Source organism: Perissodus microlepis, chromosome 2, assembly GCF_051167445.1.
Source record: "Perissodus microlepis isolate ML-2025 ecotype Zambia chromosome 2, ASM5116744v1, whole genome shotgun sequence".
NCBI lineage: Eukaryota > Metazoa > Chordata > Actinopteri > Cichliformes > Cichlidae > Perissodus > Perissodus microlepis.
The window spans coordinates 32,954,558-32,971,127 of NC_140462.1; the positions used below are offsets into that span (position 1 = coordinate 32,954,558).

Here is a 16,570-nt window from a genome sequence, read left to right on the forward strand (position 1 = left end):
ATATCATGAAATCCTACCAATGGCTGGACTGAAAGAGAGTACATGGCATGGCAGCACAGGAACAAGCTATAAGCACAAGATTGATAGAGGCTGGGGTCTACCACATTAGACAAGCCCCAAGGTGACGGTTCTGCAAAGATACCCTTTAGCCCCTCCAGCACATAACAGCAGGGTGCAAGATGCTAGCAGGCAGGGTGTACATGGAACGCCCTAACGAAGCAGCTGGCATAATATACAGGAACATCTGTGCCAGGCATGGCCTGGAAGTCCCACGGTTAAAATTCAAAATGCTCCATAGGGTGGTTGGGAATGACCAAATTAAGATCCAGATACAGACGGACAAACTGGCAATGGCTGTCCAAGTGGACATAGTAGTGGTGGGAAAACAGGGAAAGAAGGCCATAGTGGTAGATGTACCTATACCAAGAGACAGCAACATCAGCAAGAAAGAACATGAAAAGCTTGAAGAATGCCAAAGGCAACAAGGCCTGAACATGTGGACGGTGAAGGCAACAGTGGTCCCCGTGGTAATTCAGTTTAATTCAACTCAGTATTATTGATATAGCACTAAATCACAACAATTGCTTCAAGGTGCTTTATGTTGTATAGTAAAGACACTACAATAATACTGAACAAAAACAGAGAAAAGCCCAACAATCATATGACACCCTATAAGCAAGTGCTTTGGCAACAGTGGGTAAAAGTAAAATTCCCTTTGAACAGGAAAAACCCTGTGAGAGTGGGGTAGCCATCCACAGGAGCAGCTTGGTGGTGATGGGAGGAAGACATGACGAGGACATGTTGTGGAAGAGAGCTAAGAGAGATAAATTATAATTATGCAGAGTGGTGCGTAAACACACAGTGAGTGAAAAAGAAACACTCTGTAAATCATAACTGAGGATTCAGGGTCACAGGTCAAAGGAAAATTTTAAGATTACTTTAAAAGTAGAGAGGGTGTCTGTCCCCTGAATCCAAACTGGAACAGTCGAACCGTTGGCTGTGGCTTTCCTAGGCAGTGTGATCTGCTGTTCTTTTTAATTGTGAGTAACTGTAACACAAAAACTAGATACAGTTGGTTTACATTCAGTTTGTGAACAGACGATGTGTGTGGAGAAAATGTGTGAAGCTTACTTTCCTCCAGTATCTCAACCTGAACTTGATTATGCTGATCAAGGAGGGACACAAATTGTATCCAATACATTTTAAACACGAGATCTTCAGTACAAAGCTTTGCTTTAATTTCTTGGACTAATTTTGAACTCGATTTTTGAAATCAACTGAGTAGTCTACCACTAATCTCTCTAAGAGATTTAGGTTTTTGGAGGCATCTTCTGGCTAACAGATATCGTGAAATACTTTTTTAAACTGTTGAATAAGATATGGATTAGTAAAAGGACTGAGTTGAATTGATTCCTGAGTTCGCACTGTAGCCTGAGGAGGAGCTGATGTAGATGAAACTGAAAGAAGGAGATGGTGCTTGACTGAATCTTTCACTTAGAATTTGAAATATGCCTCCAAGTTTAATCAGCTGAGAGAGCAAAAGACCTGATCATATCTTCATATTCCTGGAACAGTTCTCTGGTCTGTCAGTTCTTCAGTTTGAAAACCAAATGCTGGCGGGTCCCAGGTATTTAAACTCGAGTAGGAGTGGTCTCTTAAGAGGGTCGTTGACCCACTATTGATTATGTGCCTCACACGAGCCAAGGTGTCAAAAATGGCATGGGTCATTATCAGCAGAGGCTTTGGGTCAGAGACCTTGCCTCATGTGACCTGTCGCATAATAGGATGATGAGATCATCTGATGAACTTATAATAATAAATAATACTAATTCATCGGGTAATGTTTATATGTTGATTCATGGTTTTCTTCAGTTTTTGATCCACTGCAGAATATATTTAAGGTTATCTGCTATAAAAAGCCAGAACAGGAAAATCTCCTTCATGTTTTTCTGTTTTATCCTCAGTTACTTTGACACAAAGGCTTCTGCTGTGATGTTCACACCTCTGATGAAGTCTCACAAGTGTCAGTACTGAAAAATGATCAGAATTATAAAATTTCTGACTGAGTCAAAGTTGAATCGAATCAAATCGGAATCCACTCGATTATAGAAATCGATGATACCCGGGCCTAGTGCCAGGGTAGGCCTCCCCGACAGAATTGGTTTCCCCTGCATCTTCGGGAGCACACGCTGGGCTGTCCAAACAGTATCCCACAGTTGTTTATGTTGTAAATCCATTTTGCACAGAGAGGCATTTTTTGAAAAATGTATTGATAGCAATGTTGAATATTATTACACATTAAAAAAAACAACTACACGTAAAATAATTACACTATAAAGATGGTTTGTTTTTCTGTTATTGAAAAGAGGTAGTAGTTTATTTTATTGCGACCTGTAATTTATTGCAGTTTACTTTTATTTGTTTAATTGTTTACAGAAGGTTTGAGGTGGAGGGGGGGACGAAAGTCTCCTGAAAGCTAAGATGAGGAAAGCTGACGACGCGTGTGCAGCGCTTGGCTTCACTGGCATTTTGATGCACTTCAAATGTAGTAGCAGTAGTTTAGAGAGTTGCAGTACTACTACATGCATTTTGAATCTTTTCTGTTCAGACTAAAAAATAGTGTTAATAAAGTTATTCTTTATTTTAAGTTGATCTTTATTCATTTCTTTTTAACTTTTCTTTAATGTTAATAAGGATACAATGTTATGCGGAGATGTACTTATACTAACAACTTTATAGACAAATGATACTATTTATAGTTGCAGGGGAGAGTGGGGGTCGTGAAATGTTTTCTTCTTCCTAAGGGGGGCGTAACAGAAAACACTTGAGAAACACTGATTTAAACTAACTATGTTATGTTTAGTAAGGCTAGCCTGGGCCTTTCTTTGTGGCGTTTGCCTGTCCTGCCAGTGTCTGCTTAGCTTCTTTCCAGGCACTCCCACTTCCTCCCAAATCCAAGGATGTCCAGGTAGTGGGGTTAGGTTGATTATTGATTCTAAATTGACCTTAGGTGTTAATGTGAGTTTGAATGGTTGTCTCTATCTCTGTGTTAGCCCCGTGACAAACTGACAACCTGGACTGTGCCAGACTGGTGATCTGGACAAGATCCCTGGATGTACCCTGCCCCTCGCCCTATGGTATTATGTATAGGTTTCAGCGACGCTGTATAAGTGGAAGAGGATGGGTGTGGGAGTGACCAAAGAGGGCCCAGTGGAGTCAACAAGTTTAAGAAACAGGATGTGGGTAACATATTGGAGCGTGGTTGAGTTGGGCGCTGGGTTTGCGGGTTTCATTTCAGTTAATTTGGACAACAAGGGAGTTGTATTTTCTCTTAGACCTTATTTAGAAATAATTTTTAAAAAGTCATTGCAGTCTTTATCTGAAAAAAAACTGGTGTACATGGAGGAGAACAATGCTACTCACTGTATCAATGTCCTTAACAAATAAGAGAAATCCAGCACAGATCTGACATAGTATAAGACCTTCAGCTGTTCCATCTACAGTTTGTTGAAGCGTCATCAGGAGTGATCTCAGTCAAGAAGTCATTGTTAAGGAAGGGAGTTAGAGGGGTATAGCAAATTGTATAAGAACTGGACTGAAAATCAGTGGCAATCTTAATGAAGTGATGAATCCAAGTTTGAAAATTTTGGTTCAAATTATCGTTAATATGTACAGAAATGATGAGGAGGGTACAGCAGTGAGCGACTACAGACCTCTATAAAAATCAGTGGAGGCATTTCAGTCAGTGGTATTAGGGATCATGTCAAAATTAATAGAATAGTGATTGCAGAAAAGTGCCATGAGATTTTGGTCCATCATCACCATGTAGAGTGGACCAAAAAACAAACCCTGTCAGACAGAACCTGGACCTCAACATTACTGAAGCAGTGTGGGATAATCCTGGCAGAGAATGGAACAGAAGGCGACTATTGCTGTGAATTAGAGCTGTATCAATAAAACAGAACAGATTTTTGCCCTATATACTTAAACTGTATTTCTATATATTTACAGATGTTTCAGTAAAGTGAATCTATTCCCCATTCCCCTTGCAAAGTATAAAGAAATTAAGAGTAATTCAGGACTTTTGGACAGCACTGTAACTTTTTCTTATGTTTGCCTCTGATGTTTTTCTCTGCTTCCTTCCCTCGTTTCAGTCTCAGAATTTATGTAAAGGCTGCTGTTATACATGCTAGAGTTGTGCCTGTTTAACACTTGAACACTTGCTTTGTCATTCTGTTGGAAGCCTGACAGATACACAGAACACAGAGATATAGACACACACAATCGGATGTAATGGGAGCTCCTCTCGTGCAGCTTCCATGCAACTTTAGATCCATCTCGTCTTTGCTTAGCTATGCTCACAACAGACACACACACCTGTGTTTCTGTGCATATAAAAGGTATTTTTCCTTACTATCTCATCTGTGACACATATTTTAATTCTCACATCTGGCAGCCTCTCTTTACAAACTTAAATTTGGAACCATCAGGTTACCCAAGGCCCTGGCCTAGTTTAGGGAGCCAGCCCCTGCAGTCCTAAGCCTTCACTGGCAAGGGCTATTTTTGGTTCTTTCTCTTCTATACACACACACTCTATACACACATACACAAAACCTTACTGTATTTTATCCTTCTCTGTTGGTTTGCAACATACCTACTTCAAGCTCTTTAGAACGGTCACATGGTAAAAGTTAAAATGTTGGCAGCTGGTTAATAGGCAGATATTCATATAGCAGATTTCTACTCCAAGCGCTCAGACTGGGTTGTGTGATGTTTCAGACGTTACATAATGGGATCATTGCATCTGCCACTGGCATCTTTAGAACTTGCTTCTCATCTAGGAAGAGCACTTTGTTTTCCTTTGCCAAGAGGAACTCCATAAACTCTCTATAGGCTCCTCTTGTTAGTCAATTTTATTTACATTTTTTTATTTTTATATATGCATAGTTTAAGCGGAGCCTCACAAAAGCACTTAAGACCCAAGGCAACACAAATAACCAAGGAGGCCCCGGGAAGAGCCCCCACGGCCAATTGGCAAGAGCCCCAAAGCGTAAGGTGACTCCACCAGAGGCTGGCAATCCCAGTACACATTGAGGACAGGGCCTCAGGTGCCCAAGAACTGACTGGCACCTGGAAGAGATGAATGTCCCCCAGAACAGCTGGACAAAGCCAGCTCGGTCTCAAACTACCAGTCAACCTCTGCCTACTCGCCAGTGGACTCTAGAGCCGTGGAGATGTGTTCTGTGCTTCCTTTTCCGGCATGACTGCGCACCAGTGCATAAAGCGAGGTCCATAAAGACACGATGATTGAGTTTGTGCAGGTCAGGACTGTCCAAACCAATGAAGTTCTTCCATACCAGAGTCCTGGATTGACGTTAACTCGATAGAACAGCTTTGGGATGAATTAGAGTGGAGACTGTGAGCAAGGCCTTCTGATCCCACGTCAGTGACTGACACAAATGCACTTCTGGAAGAATGGTCAAAAACTCAAACACAGTCCTAAACTTGGTCAAAACCTTATCAGAAGAGTTGAAGCTGTCATAGCTGCAGAGGGTGAGCCAACATGGGCATAAAGGCAGATAAGTGAATACTTGGCAATATAGTGTGTGTCATGACTCCAAAAGAGCAGTTGAAACACCTTCTACAAAACAGCTCTACAAAAATAACCAGCTGTTTTGTTCAGGGACAAGAGAACTTTTGTACACTAGAGATGTAAGTTTTAGCATTTTGGCTCATGAAATACAGTTATCTTTTAATACTTGTGTTGTGGAGGGGGTCCAATAGTTTTCATGTCACTGTATGTAGAGTTGTTATATGTCTGAGATTACTAGATAATAGTTTGCATTTATTTCAAACAAGTAGTAGTTGTATTTAAATACTGATTTCAAATTACAACTAAATTTTAAATTAAAACTGTTTTAAATACAATAACAATGATACATATTTAAATTAAATGTGGTATGAATTCCACAAATGTGTGCAAAACTTAATTCAATTCAATTCAATTTTACTTATATAGCGCCAAATCATAACAAAAGTCGCCTCAAGGCGCTTCATAGATACAGAGAAAAACCCAACAATCATATGACCCCCTATGAGCAAGCACTTTGGCAACAGTGGGAAGGAAAAACTCCCTTTTAACAGGAAGAAACCTCCAGGAGAACCAGGCTCAGGGAGGGGCGGGGCCATCTGCTGTGATTGGTTGGGGTGAGAGAAGGAAGACAGGATAAAAGACATGCTGTGGAAGAGAGACAGAGATTAATAACAGATATGATTCAATGCAGAGAGGTCTGTTAACACATAGTGAGTGAGAAAGGTGACTGGAAAGGAAAAACTCAATGCATCATGGGAATCCCCGGCAGCCTACGTCTATTGCAGCATAACTAAGGGAGGATTCAGGGTCACAACTTAATAACCCAAATTATCACAGCATGATTTGTACTAAAAACACTGTGTGATATATAGTGGTAAGGCAGACCCTACAATAATAGAAACAATTCCAGCAGTCATATGACCCCTATGAACAAGCACTTTGGCAACAGGGGGAAGGAAAAACTCCCTTTTAACAGGAAGAAACCTCCAGCAGAACCAGGCTCAGGGAGGGGCGGGGCCATCTGCTGCGTCTGTGAGAGAAGGAAGACAGGACAAGACTATTAAATTGTCCTGCGTATTCCATACCAGGGCTGCATGATTATGATTATGATGTGTGTGTGTGTGTTTGTATTAATATAATTATTCTGGAACAAATACAGGTATTTAAACTGTTATGTATTAAAAAGGTGATAACCTATAAACTGAGTGCCTTAAAACACGAATGATAATATGACAGACTGCTTTCTTGGTTACGTCATTCTGTACGTGTGTGCAGAGAGACACTGGAAATAGGCATAATAGGTATAACTGGAGCGATAGTCAGAATAAGGAAGAACTGTCCTGTTGTACAGACGGCTGTTAGAACAGAAATCAGAGGAAAAGTGGCGTTCACCATTTTCAGAGATGGCTTTTGGAGCCATCCGCAGGCTTTTATGGTTGCAATCCATCAAACGGACTGACTGGACAGAGAAATTCTTGTCTTTGCAGTGCTTACTTTGTATCAGGTAAGTTTTCAGGTTTCTGCGGTTTATTATAGGGAAAAGCAAACTCAGTCATGTAGTTCTGAACTTGTACTGACAGCAAATGCCTAGATAGTGTTGTCAGTGGCTGTTTTATCACGGTAAACACTATAAAATTAATTTAGCAACAGCCGCATGTTAGCAGACATAGCATGTAAATGTTTAGATGCTATGAGTCGGTTTAAACGCAAGCATTTAATGATGGCACAAAGTAATGGCACTGAATACGAACTTAGCTAAGCCTAACAGATCCTGGAGCTGCAATGTGATGACTGAGTATCTGCAGCAGGGGAGGCTGCAGAAAATCCAGTCTTTGTTCCATCATTGTTCATGTATACAACACAGAGCCAGTGTGGAAATAGAAAGTTAATCCCTAATAATATGTCCTTGTCCCTACTTATTTTGATTATAGGTTGAACAGAATAAGAAAGCAAGCTGAAGTCCTCGCTTGCTGCTGTCCTGGGATCCTGCACCATCCTGTCAACAACACACCCTAACTCTTCAGACAGTGTAAAACTTACTAGTACAGCAGTAAGTTTTACACGTCTGAGCTCTGAAATCCCTCCTTTTGTGATTATGAGACATAACAACCTGCACACTGTTGCCAGAGTTTGTTAGGGGTTAATTAGGGGCCAGTAATCTTGATTATTTGATTAGTAAACTGTTGCAAACATCTTGTATTATGAAATAAAACATTCATGATCACTTAAAGATTTTGAGTTGGTGTTTTTCAGCAGAAGTTTCCTCTCATACAGGTTGTCATCTCTTTATTTCAGATAAACATGGTTCATAAAGTCCACAAAGCTCCTAAAACTACGCTTTGGGGATCAGTAATAAGAGCATTGTCTTTAGGTTTAATGAAGCAGACACTGTCATCGCCAGCATTTAAAGAAACTGGCTTGAAAAATGCCAAAATGTGTTCAAAGAAAATATAACCAGTGCTGCTGTATAATTGATTCCACAGATTTTTTTGGATAAAAGTTAATGAGGTTGATTTTTGTCTTTGACTAACTTTAATACTATGTTTGCTCGGATACACAATAAAAAATGTCAAACATTCACAAATCAGTGTTTGCATTTGATAACCATTTTGTCAAATGACAACATTTTGACAGAAAAAGCAACATTCTTGTCTAACGCTTTCACGCGTAGTGGTCACTACAGTGGCTATTCAAAGGCTGTTTTCTTGTATATGTGTCAGTGTTGATGGTATACTTGCACAGAAACACACACACAGTGTATATTATTTATTCGTTTGTCAAATTCATAAGTCAAACGGTATGTTTATGGGCTCAAATTGTGGTCATAAATATTTTGTACTTGTAAATCAGTTTTGTATGTGTAAAAAGAATTTGTGAAGTGTGTAAAAAAGATTTGTGTGTGTACTTAGCCAAAAAATACGTGTGAAACTCTGCACTCAAGTTTCAAGTTACAAGTACTGATTTTGACCCAGTTTTTCTTCCTTTCATCTGATTGGCCAATGTCATGTCAATCACAAATTTAACAATCCAATCGGAGAACAGATGGGTTTGGCTATTGGAGGGGTGCTTTATACTTCTATTAAAAGTAACTCAGTTACTTCAAGTTACTCGTTACTTTCAAAGTAACTAGTTACTAGGGAAAGTAACTTTGGTTTTACTCAGAATTCTCTTGTTAGTGTGTTGCTTCCGTAACTGGATACCCAGCAAGATTGCCAGTCTTCTAGCTTGCTTACTTGCCACAAGTGCACTGTGCCACCTACCAATAGAAAGGAAAAGATAATGTGCATATTTCCACGAGAGAAATCCCACACCTGGACCGCCGTTGACCGCCATCATGATTCTGGCCTACGTCACAGCGTCACGTGCGCTTTTTACATCCAACACAAAAACTGCAGTCGTGGTGCTTTGATTGTACTCAGAACTCGGAAATTCTGCCTTCTGAATAGGAAGATGTAGGTAACACCAGACTGCAGATGAGCTGCTTACAGGGCTGGACTGGGGCAAAAAATCGGCCCGGGCGTTTTAACTAGAGACCGGCTGCCATTATAGGAAAAATCATAAAGCCTTTGAATGCAAACAAATGCTGTTTTTACAGTGATGTACACTGTTCTGATGGTATATATGTATCAATCTATCAATCGTTTGTTGTAAGACTCAGATAATTATTTTTTAAAAGCGAGACATTTTAAATGAGAATAAGAAAGAAAAGTATTTCTTTGTGCCCCCCTCTCCCTGTTAATGCCCTACCTGCCCCCCTGGCAACACTTTGCTAGATCCGCCCCTGCACAGTTACCAGCTGTCAGCTACTTAGAAAAGGATCCTGGTGTTATTTGTCTCTCAGAAACAGTTCATAACTTCCCTTCAACTCATTCATGTCACCTAAAAGGTAAACCTGTTTCTCCATCACCTGTTCAGCTCTGATGATTCAGTAAGGACATCTCCTGGTTTCATCTCCATGTTTCCCTCTCACCACATATCCAAACCGACATCATGACCAGCAGCTTTACAGCTGTGGCTCCAGCAAACATCAGCTGATACTAGAAATTAATATTAAATAAATTCTAACAACAGCTGATCAAGCTTAAACGTGCTGCTGTTGTTTAGCGCGACCTCCGCTGTTTTTTTTTTTTTCTTTCTGGCGCAAAGTGGGAGATAAACAAACAAGAGAGAAAAGCCGATCAGCTGATCATTGATCAGTTTCAAACTGTGTTCCTTTTCACCTCAATACAAAACGCGTAATATTTTCTCTGAATATGAGAAGATTCCGTTTTTACGGGATGGTTGGCAACTCTACTAACTAACCTTATGAACAAAATAAAGTTCAACATCAGTAACATCATAGCACCCACCCAGCTGTTTAGAAACTCCGTCATGCTAGCTAGTACCCAGCATAACGAAAATAAACTCCACCTAAACTTGGTTAGGCCTACGTCTTGTACAGCTCTGTTTTATGTCCATGCTTCTGGCTCAGCAGCTGCAGCACACAAAACTCAGCTGACAAATGTCAGTATTCGATGTCCTTTGTGTTGTCCTCGGGCCAAAAATGGTCCCTAGGTGAATGCGGAACAAGTATATGGGAATCCCGAGGACAATGACTGCATAGGTCAAAGTTTGTAGGCATCTAAAGATTTGCAAGCCGCAAATGTTTCCTTTTTCCTTTCCGTTTCTTTTTAACAAGGCACACAAATATGTCGGGCCCCGGTAACCTAGGCCAGTTGGATCTTTGACCCACTGAACCGACAGTGAGTACAGGTCAGGAAACATCTTCCCATTACTAAAACTTAGTTTATCAGTGGGCATCGGTAAATGATTAAGTAAATGGACGAAACAAACCTAGTTTTAAACCTAGCCGGTGTCATCAGCGTTAAGTGATGACACTGGTAGCAACAGCTGTAACTTTCTGTCACCAATTAGGCTCCACCCACAAAATATGTAATCAACATTTACACACATCGGAATGGTCAATGGAATGCGATTGGTTGGTGATTTCATTGCGCCAGCTGGATGGATGCACAGAAGTGTTGTATGCTTGCTTTTATGTTAGCAACTGCATTGATTTTCTTGGCATTATTTTATACTGCAGAATATGTTGGTGGTGGAGTAAGTTTCAGGTGGTGCAGACATGGCTCCACAACACTCTGCATATCATTTCTACTCGCATCAGTTCTGCTGAATCCAAAGTATTTCCAAACAATGGCTGATTTTCCAAGTTTTTCTGCTGTGCCAGATATATCAGTTTTCTCGTATGTCTTAATGCGGTGTTACTTGTCCAGACAAGTCCAGCAAACTTCACATTGCAACATGCAGGAACTGGGATTGACATGCATCCCCCGTGCAGGCAGTGATGGAGCGCCTAATATTCATCTGCGTTGTATTCTGTTGGGGAGCTTGCATTTTCAGTGTTTCTTAATATGTTCATTTAATTGTGGGAAGCCAAAATCATGGTAGAGAATTGGTATCATCATATTAGTGTCATACTTGTAGTGTAGGCTACTTTGAATTGAGAGATGTGACGATCATTAATGTTTAACATATTTACTTTGAAATCTTCGGTGTATGTGCAAGCAGTTATTCTGTAGTTTATTCAGAGTTGACTCTGAGTGAATAATTGTAATTGTATGTGTGCGTGTGTGTCAGTGCTGCAGCACTGCAGCTGGGTTCTGGTGTGACCCAGTTAGGACACTAAGGATTGATGTAGGACACACACACACACGCACACACACACACACACAGAGCAGAGCAGACTTCTATGTCTGCACTTCTATAGCAACAAATGTCTACTGCAAAGTATTAGCAACAAAGAGCAACTTGGGATACGTTGTCATGGCAACCTTCTCAGTAGCCCGCCCACAACTGGAATGTCAGCATGCATGCAGTGACGGAAGGGCTAAAAAACACTGGTGCAGAGTGAGGCAGTGTGTGATTGGTCACACCCCCTTGTCTTTGTGTGGTGCAGAGGATTGTGGGTAGCCTTTGACTGAACACTGTGTGTGAAGAGTGGGGGCGGGGCTGTGCCTGTGTGAGTAGAATAGAGGAGCATGATGCCTGTGTAATAAGAGAGGAGAGGGGGAGGAGCAGTGTGTGTGTGTTTGGAGGTAAAAGGAGGATGAACTGCTGTGTGAGGCAGCAAGGGGAGAGATTTGCGTTAACGTTAGAAGCCATAGGCCGCAGCTTTCCAGCTGGATTTAAATTTTCAGAAGGAAGTGGATAATATCAGCTAAGGTATGAATCTCCCTTTATCTGTTTGGTTTTTTCTCCCCCTATTTTTATCACTGGCCTCTTCACAACTTGCTACCTTATGAAAGGTAGCATTATAGCATGGTTTAATGTTATAGAATAATTAGATGGGACAAGATTACACGGATAAGGAATAAGGCATACATGCTGCAAGATGGATAATGGAGGTTTATAAAGAGCATTAGAAGTGGAGGGGGTGTGGTTTAGTGCTGTGGACAAAGGAGGCTGGCTGATTGTACGTGTCTCTGACTGTGGTGGCAGTAAACAATCAGTGTTCAGTAATTTGCTCTGTGCTACTGTCTCTTTTCTTACCCAGCTACACTGCTTCATACAGCTGCTCGTTGATCTCTTTTTTAGCATCCTGGTTTTTCTCTGAAGATGTCTCCTGTATATGATTTGTCCTCTGATTTTACTGATTAGCGCTGTCTCCCTACCTGTCTGCTATTAGAAAGTTGTAGTAGCAAGAAGAGAGAAGCGCTGTAAGCTAACAGCAGCTACTTCAAAATGGCTAATCTTTACCAGTGATTTTTATTGCCCAGACTGGACCAAAAACTACAGCAGATGCACAATTAGGGAAGGCTGATGCTTTTACTCAAAATTAATGATGTATTTCTTTTAATAGATTGTGATCTGGCTAAAACTAGTTATCGGCTATGCTAGTCATTTCATTCTTCTGGAAAATACAATAGCAGTCATGGGAGAAAACAGTATTAGTGATAGGAGTGCTGATAGGAGTTGTGTAAATTGTTAAACTACCACAAGCACATAAACACTACTACCTGAAGAAGTACTCATAAAAAGAACTAGTAGAATTAGTAGAACTGCATAGTAGTGATCTAATTGGGTTGTTATTTTTATTTTATTTGTTAAAGCGACACTCCACAGTGCTATCTTGTGTTTTAACCAGCCTATGAAAGCAGTAGAGAAACACATTTACCATCATGTTAGCTGCTCCAGTGACAAAAGACACATTTTTAAGGTAGAATATTTGCCAAAAGCAGAAGATTGAAAATAAATGATTGAGGTGCACCTTCTTAAAACATGTGGACTCTGTTCAGGAGGCAGATCAAGGCTTCTTCTAATTGAAAGGTTGGTGGTTAGGGCTGGAAAGAAGTGGTTCTTGTAGAGATATGGACAGTACTTTAATTTTTTTGCACATAAGGACAACAGTGTAAAGGTAAAGTGGGAACGGTATCCAAGACAGAAACAGACAACTTCAGCTGTTTGCAAGCCTCTGTGCACACAGCATGCTGACACAAAGCTGGCCAAGAAACCAGAGTGATGTTAAAGCAGGGTGAGCACTGACCCCAGCCCAGCAGCTAGACCCTAAACAGGTAACAAATGGATGCAGTCTCCCTTTCTACCTGTTCATGTTTCTAAAGCAGACCAATGTGGCAATTAAGTCTCTTTGTGCTGTTTTTTCTCTTTGCTTTGTGTTCATATCTACGAGAAAGAGTGTATGTGTGTCCTCATTAGGATAGGCATTTGTGTTGGTGTGTGGGACTGTCTCAGGTTTATTTGGTTAAATGGTAATTATGAGATTATGTTTGTCAGGTCATTTTATGGAGAAACACTAAGGTAATGTAATGAGTAATGTAGAAATTACTTTCTCCTGTGAGGAGAAAAATCCTGCCAAGTATTTACTAAGAAAAGTGTTCTGTGTAATATGTGTAATACATTACTTTTTTTAGGGTAATGACCCCAACACTGTTCTCAACAAAAGGGGTAAATACTGCCAACATGGACAAACATTTGCCCACACAGCATGCAATTAATTTGCACAAATTTAATGTCCTTGATACGCTTGGAGATGGTGTTGACTTGTAAAGTGGAGCCAATGAGAATCGATAAGAGAACTGAATCAATAAGTGATATCAATAATGGAATCAGAATAGCTAAATTCTTATCAATTCCTATCTCTACTGGAGATTGGAATGTCATAGTGGGCAGAATTCTTCCCGCTGACGTGTTTGTGAACCCATGAACAGTAGCACAACAAACTTGGCAAAGCATCTTGAAGAGCAACACCCAGGTTTTTATGAGGACTTGCGTCAGGTCAGTAAAGTTCCCGTTTCAACAAGATTTAATTATTAAAAACATCTCCAATCTTGATATTTCCTCATTACTGAATATTCCAGAGTCAAGAGTTAGTAGTATTATAACAAAGTGAAAGCAGTTGGGACTGACAGCAACTCAGGTCACCAAGTGGTATGCCACGTAAAATCCCAGAGAGGAGTCGGTGGATGTTGTGGGGCATAGCGTGCAGAGGTCGCCAACCTCCTGCAGATTCAAATTGCTACACACCTTCAAACAGTGCGTAGGACTCCATGGAATAGGTTTCTATGGTCAAGCAGCTCCATCGCCATGCACAGTACAAAGCATTGGATGCAGTGGTGTAAAGCACGTCACCACTGGACAAGTGTGGAGTTACCAGTACTTGTCTGACTGCATTGTGTCAAATGTTACGTTTGGTGGAGGGCAGTTATGATGTGGAGTTGTTTTTAAAGGTTGAGCTCAGTCTCTTAGTTCTTAGTTAGTGAAAGAACTCTTAATGCTTTGGCATACCAAGACATTTTGGACAATTTCATGCTCCCAACTTTGTGGAAACAGTTTGGGGAAATCCCTTTCCTGTTCCAACATGAAATGTCTATATGGCAAGGGCCATATAGACATGGATATGAGTTTGGTGTGGAAAAAAATGGACTTCTCTGCACTGAGTCCTGACCTGGACCTGATCGATAAACCCTGTGAATTAAGCATTTTGTTGTCACTCAAATTGTAGATTTGAAGATCACTACAGTACCTCTGTAGTGATTTAATAACCTAAAAGTTATTTTCATTAGTTTATTTGCACTACCTGAGTGAATAATTATCCTAGTGTATTATTTTTTGAACTATGTAAGACAACTTGAATAGCTAACTGCTAAATGCTAACTGCTCAGGAGGCAGAGCCAAGTAATCGATTCCTAGCTGCTCCAGTCTGCATGTCAAAATATCCTTGGACAAGGATACCCTGTGTGTTATTCTAATCTTTATTATGGTATCTTTTTAAAAAAAAATCCCTTTTAATTTTTGTGAGAATTCTGCTGTGGACAAAGACTACTAGTGCTCAAACTCTCAGCAGTAACACACATCCAGATGTTCCTTGAGTAGTTAGATCTAAGTACAGTTTCTATATTCTGTTCTGTTAAACGTTGTCCTAATTATCTGACAAATCCATGGAAAGACCATTAATCAGATTAGACTCTGGTCCTACTTACCTTTCAGTATTCTGCAAATGTCATAGTTACATTGTAATGTTTTAAAAACTGAGCTTTAAAACATACCGCCTATGAACAGTGGTAATAAAAGAAAAAGAGGCCGACGGTGATCACTGACTTTTTTTAGTGGCTTGTTTAGATTAAATGGAAGAAGATACAAAGCATTAAAACATGTTAAAAACACAACAGCCTTAATAAACACAGAGTAGTTTGGACTTGGAAGCAGGATTCATAGTCATCACTTAACAATCGGATATTTTGGAACCCCTCAGCCTTTTCTCCTTGTTTCCCTTCTTTAAGAATGGCTTCTTGGTAGCTGCTGATCCGCTGAAACCATTTCTGACAAAGTTTTGGTCAACAGCAAATGGATCAACTGAAGGGGCAGATAAATCTCTCTGTTTCAGGTTTTTGCTGGATTTTTCTTATTTCTTAATGACATGACTTTGAGATACTCTTCTGCTGTAGGTAGATTTTATGCTTGCTGCTTAATCTTTTTTGTTTTGGCCTCCGGTTGTCCAGCTTCCTCAAGTGTTTAAAAGTGACACCTCAAGTTTTTGGCTAATAGCTCCTTGGGATTCACCTGATGGTGTAAAAATACTTTTCAAACTGTGTTATCTTTGGTGATACTTCACAGATTCAACTAAAACATCTGTTTTGGTGACAGGATGGTAATGCAGTGCCTAAAGACACATTTTCACAGGACTTCAGAAAGCCTGAAGAGCTGGCCAGACACATGACTTTTTATTTGATATATTTCTGAGATGTGTTTTGTTTTGTATTGTGCAGTTTAGGAAACTTGTCACTTAACCGTTTTCTGTCTTTTCACAGGTGATGTGTCACCGATCAGTATGTCCCCCATCAGCCAATCACAGTTCATCCCTTTGGGAGAGGTTTTGTTATTGGCTATCTCTGCTATGAACTCTGCCCATAAGCCTGTCACTCAGGAGGCCTTAACTGAACACCTGCAGACATGTTTTCCAGGTAACACCAGCCTCAGTCAGCACTGTGTGTAAACTCTTGTCTACTCAATCACAGTTACAGGTTCAAGTAACTTTCTTATCACCTTCTTATTCCTTAATCTATCCAAGCACTCACACTACATTTTGAAGTGTCTGATATTTCTTTTGCTTTCTAAAGGTGAGGATAAGTCATTTTATCTCAAGTGTTAAAGATTTGCCTGTGCAATATTTGGCATTTTTCTAAATGCAATTCCAAGAGGTTTTCCACCCCAAACTTGTTATCAGTTAACCTTTTAAAAATGTAAATGTGTCAGTGATATATCCCCCCTCGCCGCTGTGGGGCGGTCCTTATCCTTCAAGCTCAGGTCCTCTACCAGAGACCTGGGAGCTTGAGGCTCCTCCAGCAGATCCCAAGAACAAAATCCGAGATCTCTTTCCAGAAGAGCGCAGTCCTGGGAACAGCTAAGATACCGGACCCTCGAGCTCTCAGGCCTCTGGTAGAGGACCCGAGCTGCCCAAGT

At 40.5% G+C, this 16,570-nt stretch overlaps 1 protein-coding gene across 2 annotated transcripts in view; it reads left to right on the forward strand.

Annotated features, from left to right (window-relative positions):
- The window catches only part of LOC146393005 (storkhead-box protein 2-like), a 46,894-nt gene that overhangs the window by 6,454 nt on the left and 23,870 nt on the right, over nucleotides 1–16,570 (forward strand). The window contains exons 1-2 of one of the 2 annotated variants that reach the window (XM_084908622.1): nucleotides 10,154–11,815; nucleotides 15,919–16,071. In XM_084908622.1, the coding sequence (XP_084764748.1) occupies nucleotides 15,939–16,071 (133 nt within the window). In that variant the 5' untranslated portion in view covers nucleotides 10,154–11,815; nucleotides 15,919–15,938. Of the gene's footprint in view, nucleotides 1–10,153; nucleotides 11,816–15,918; nucleotides 16,072–16,570 lie in introns of those variants that run through there. The other variant, XM_084908615.1, reaches the window with a different exon arrangement.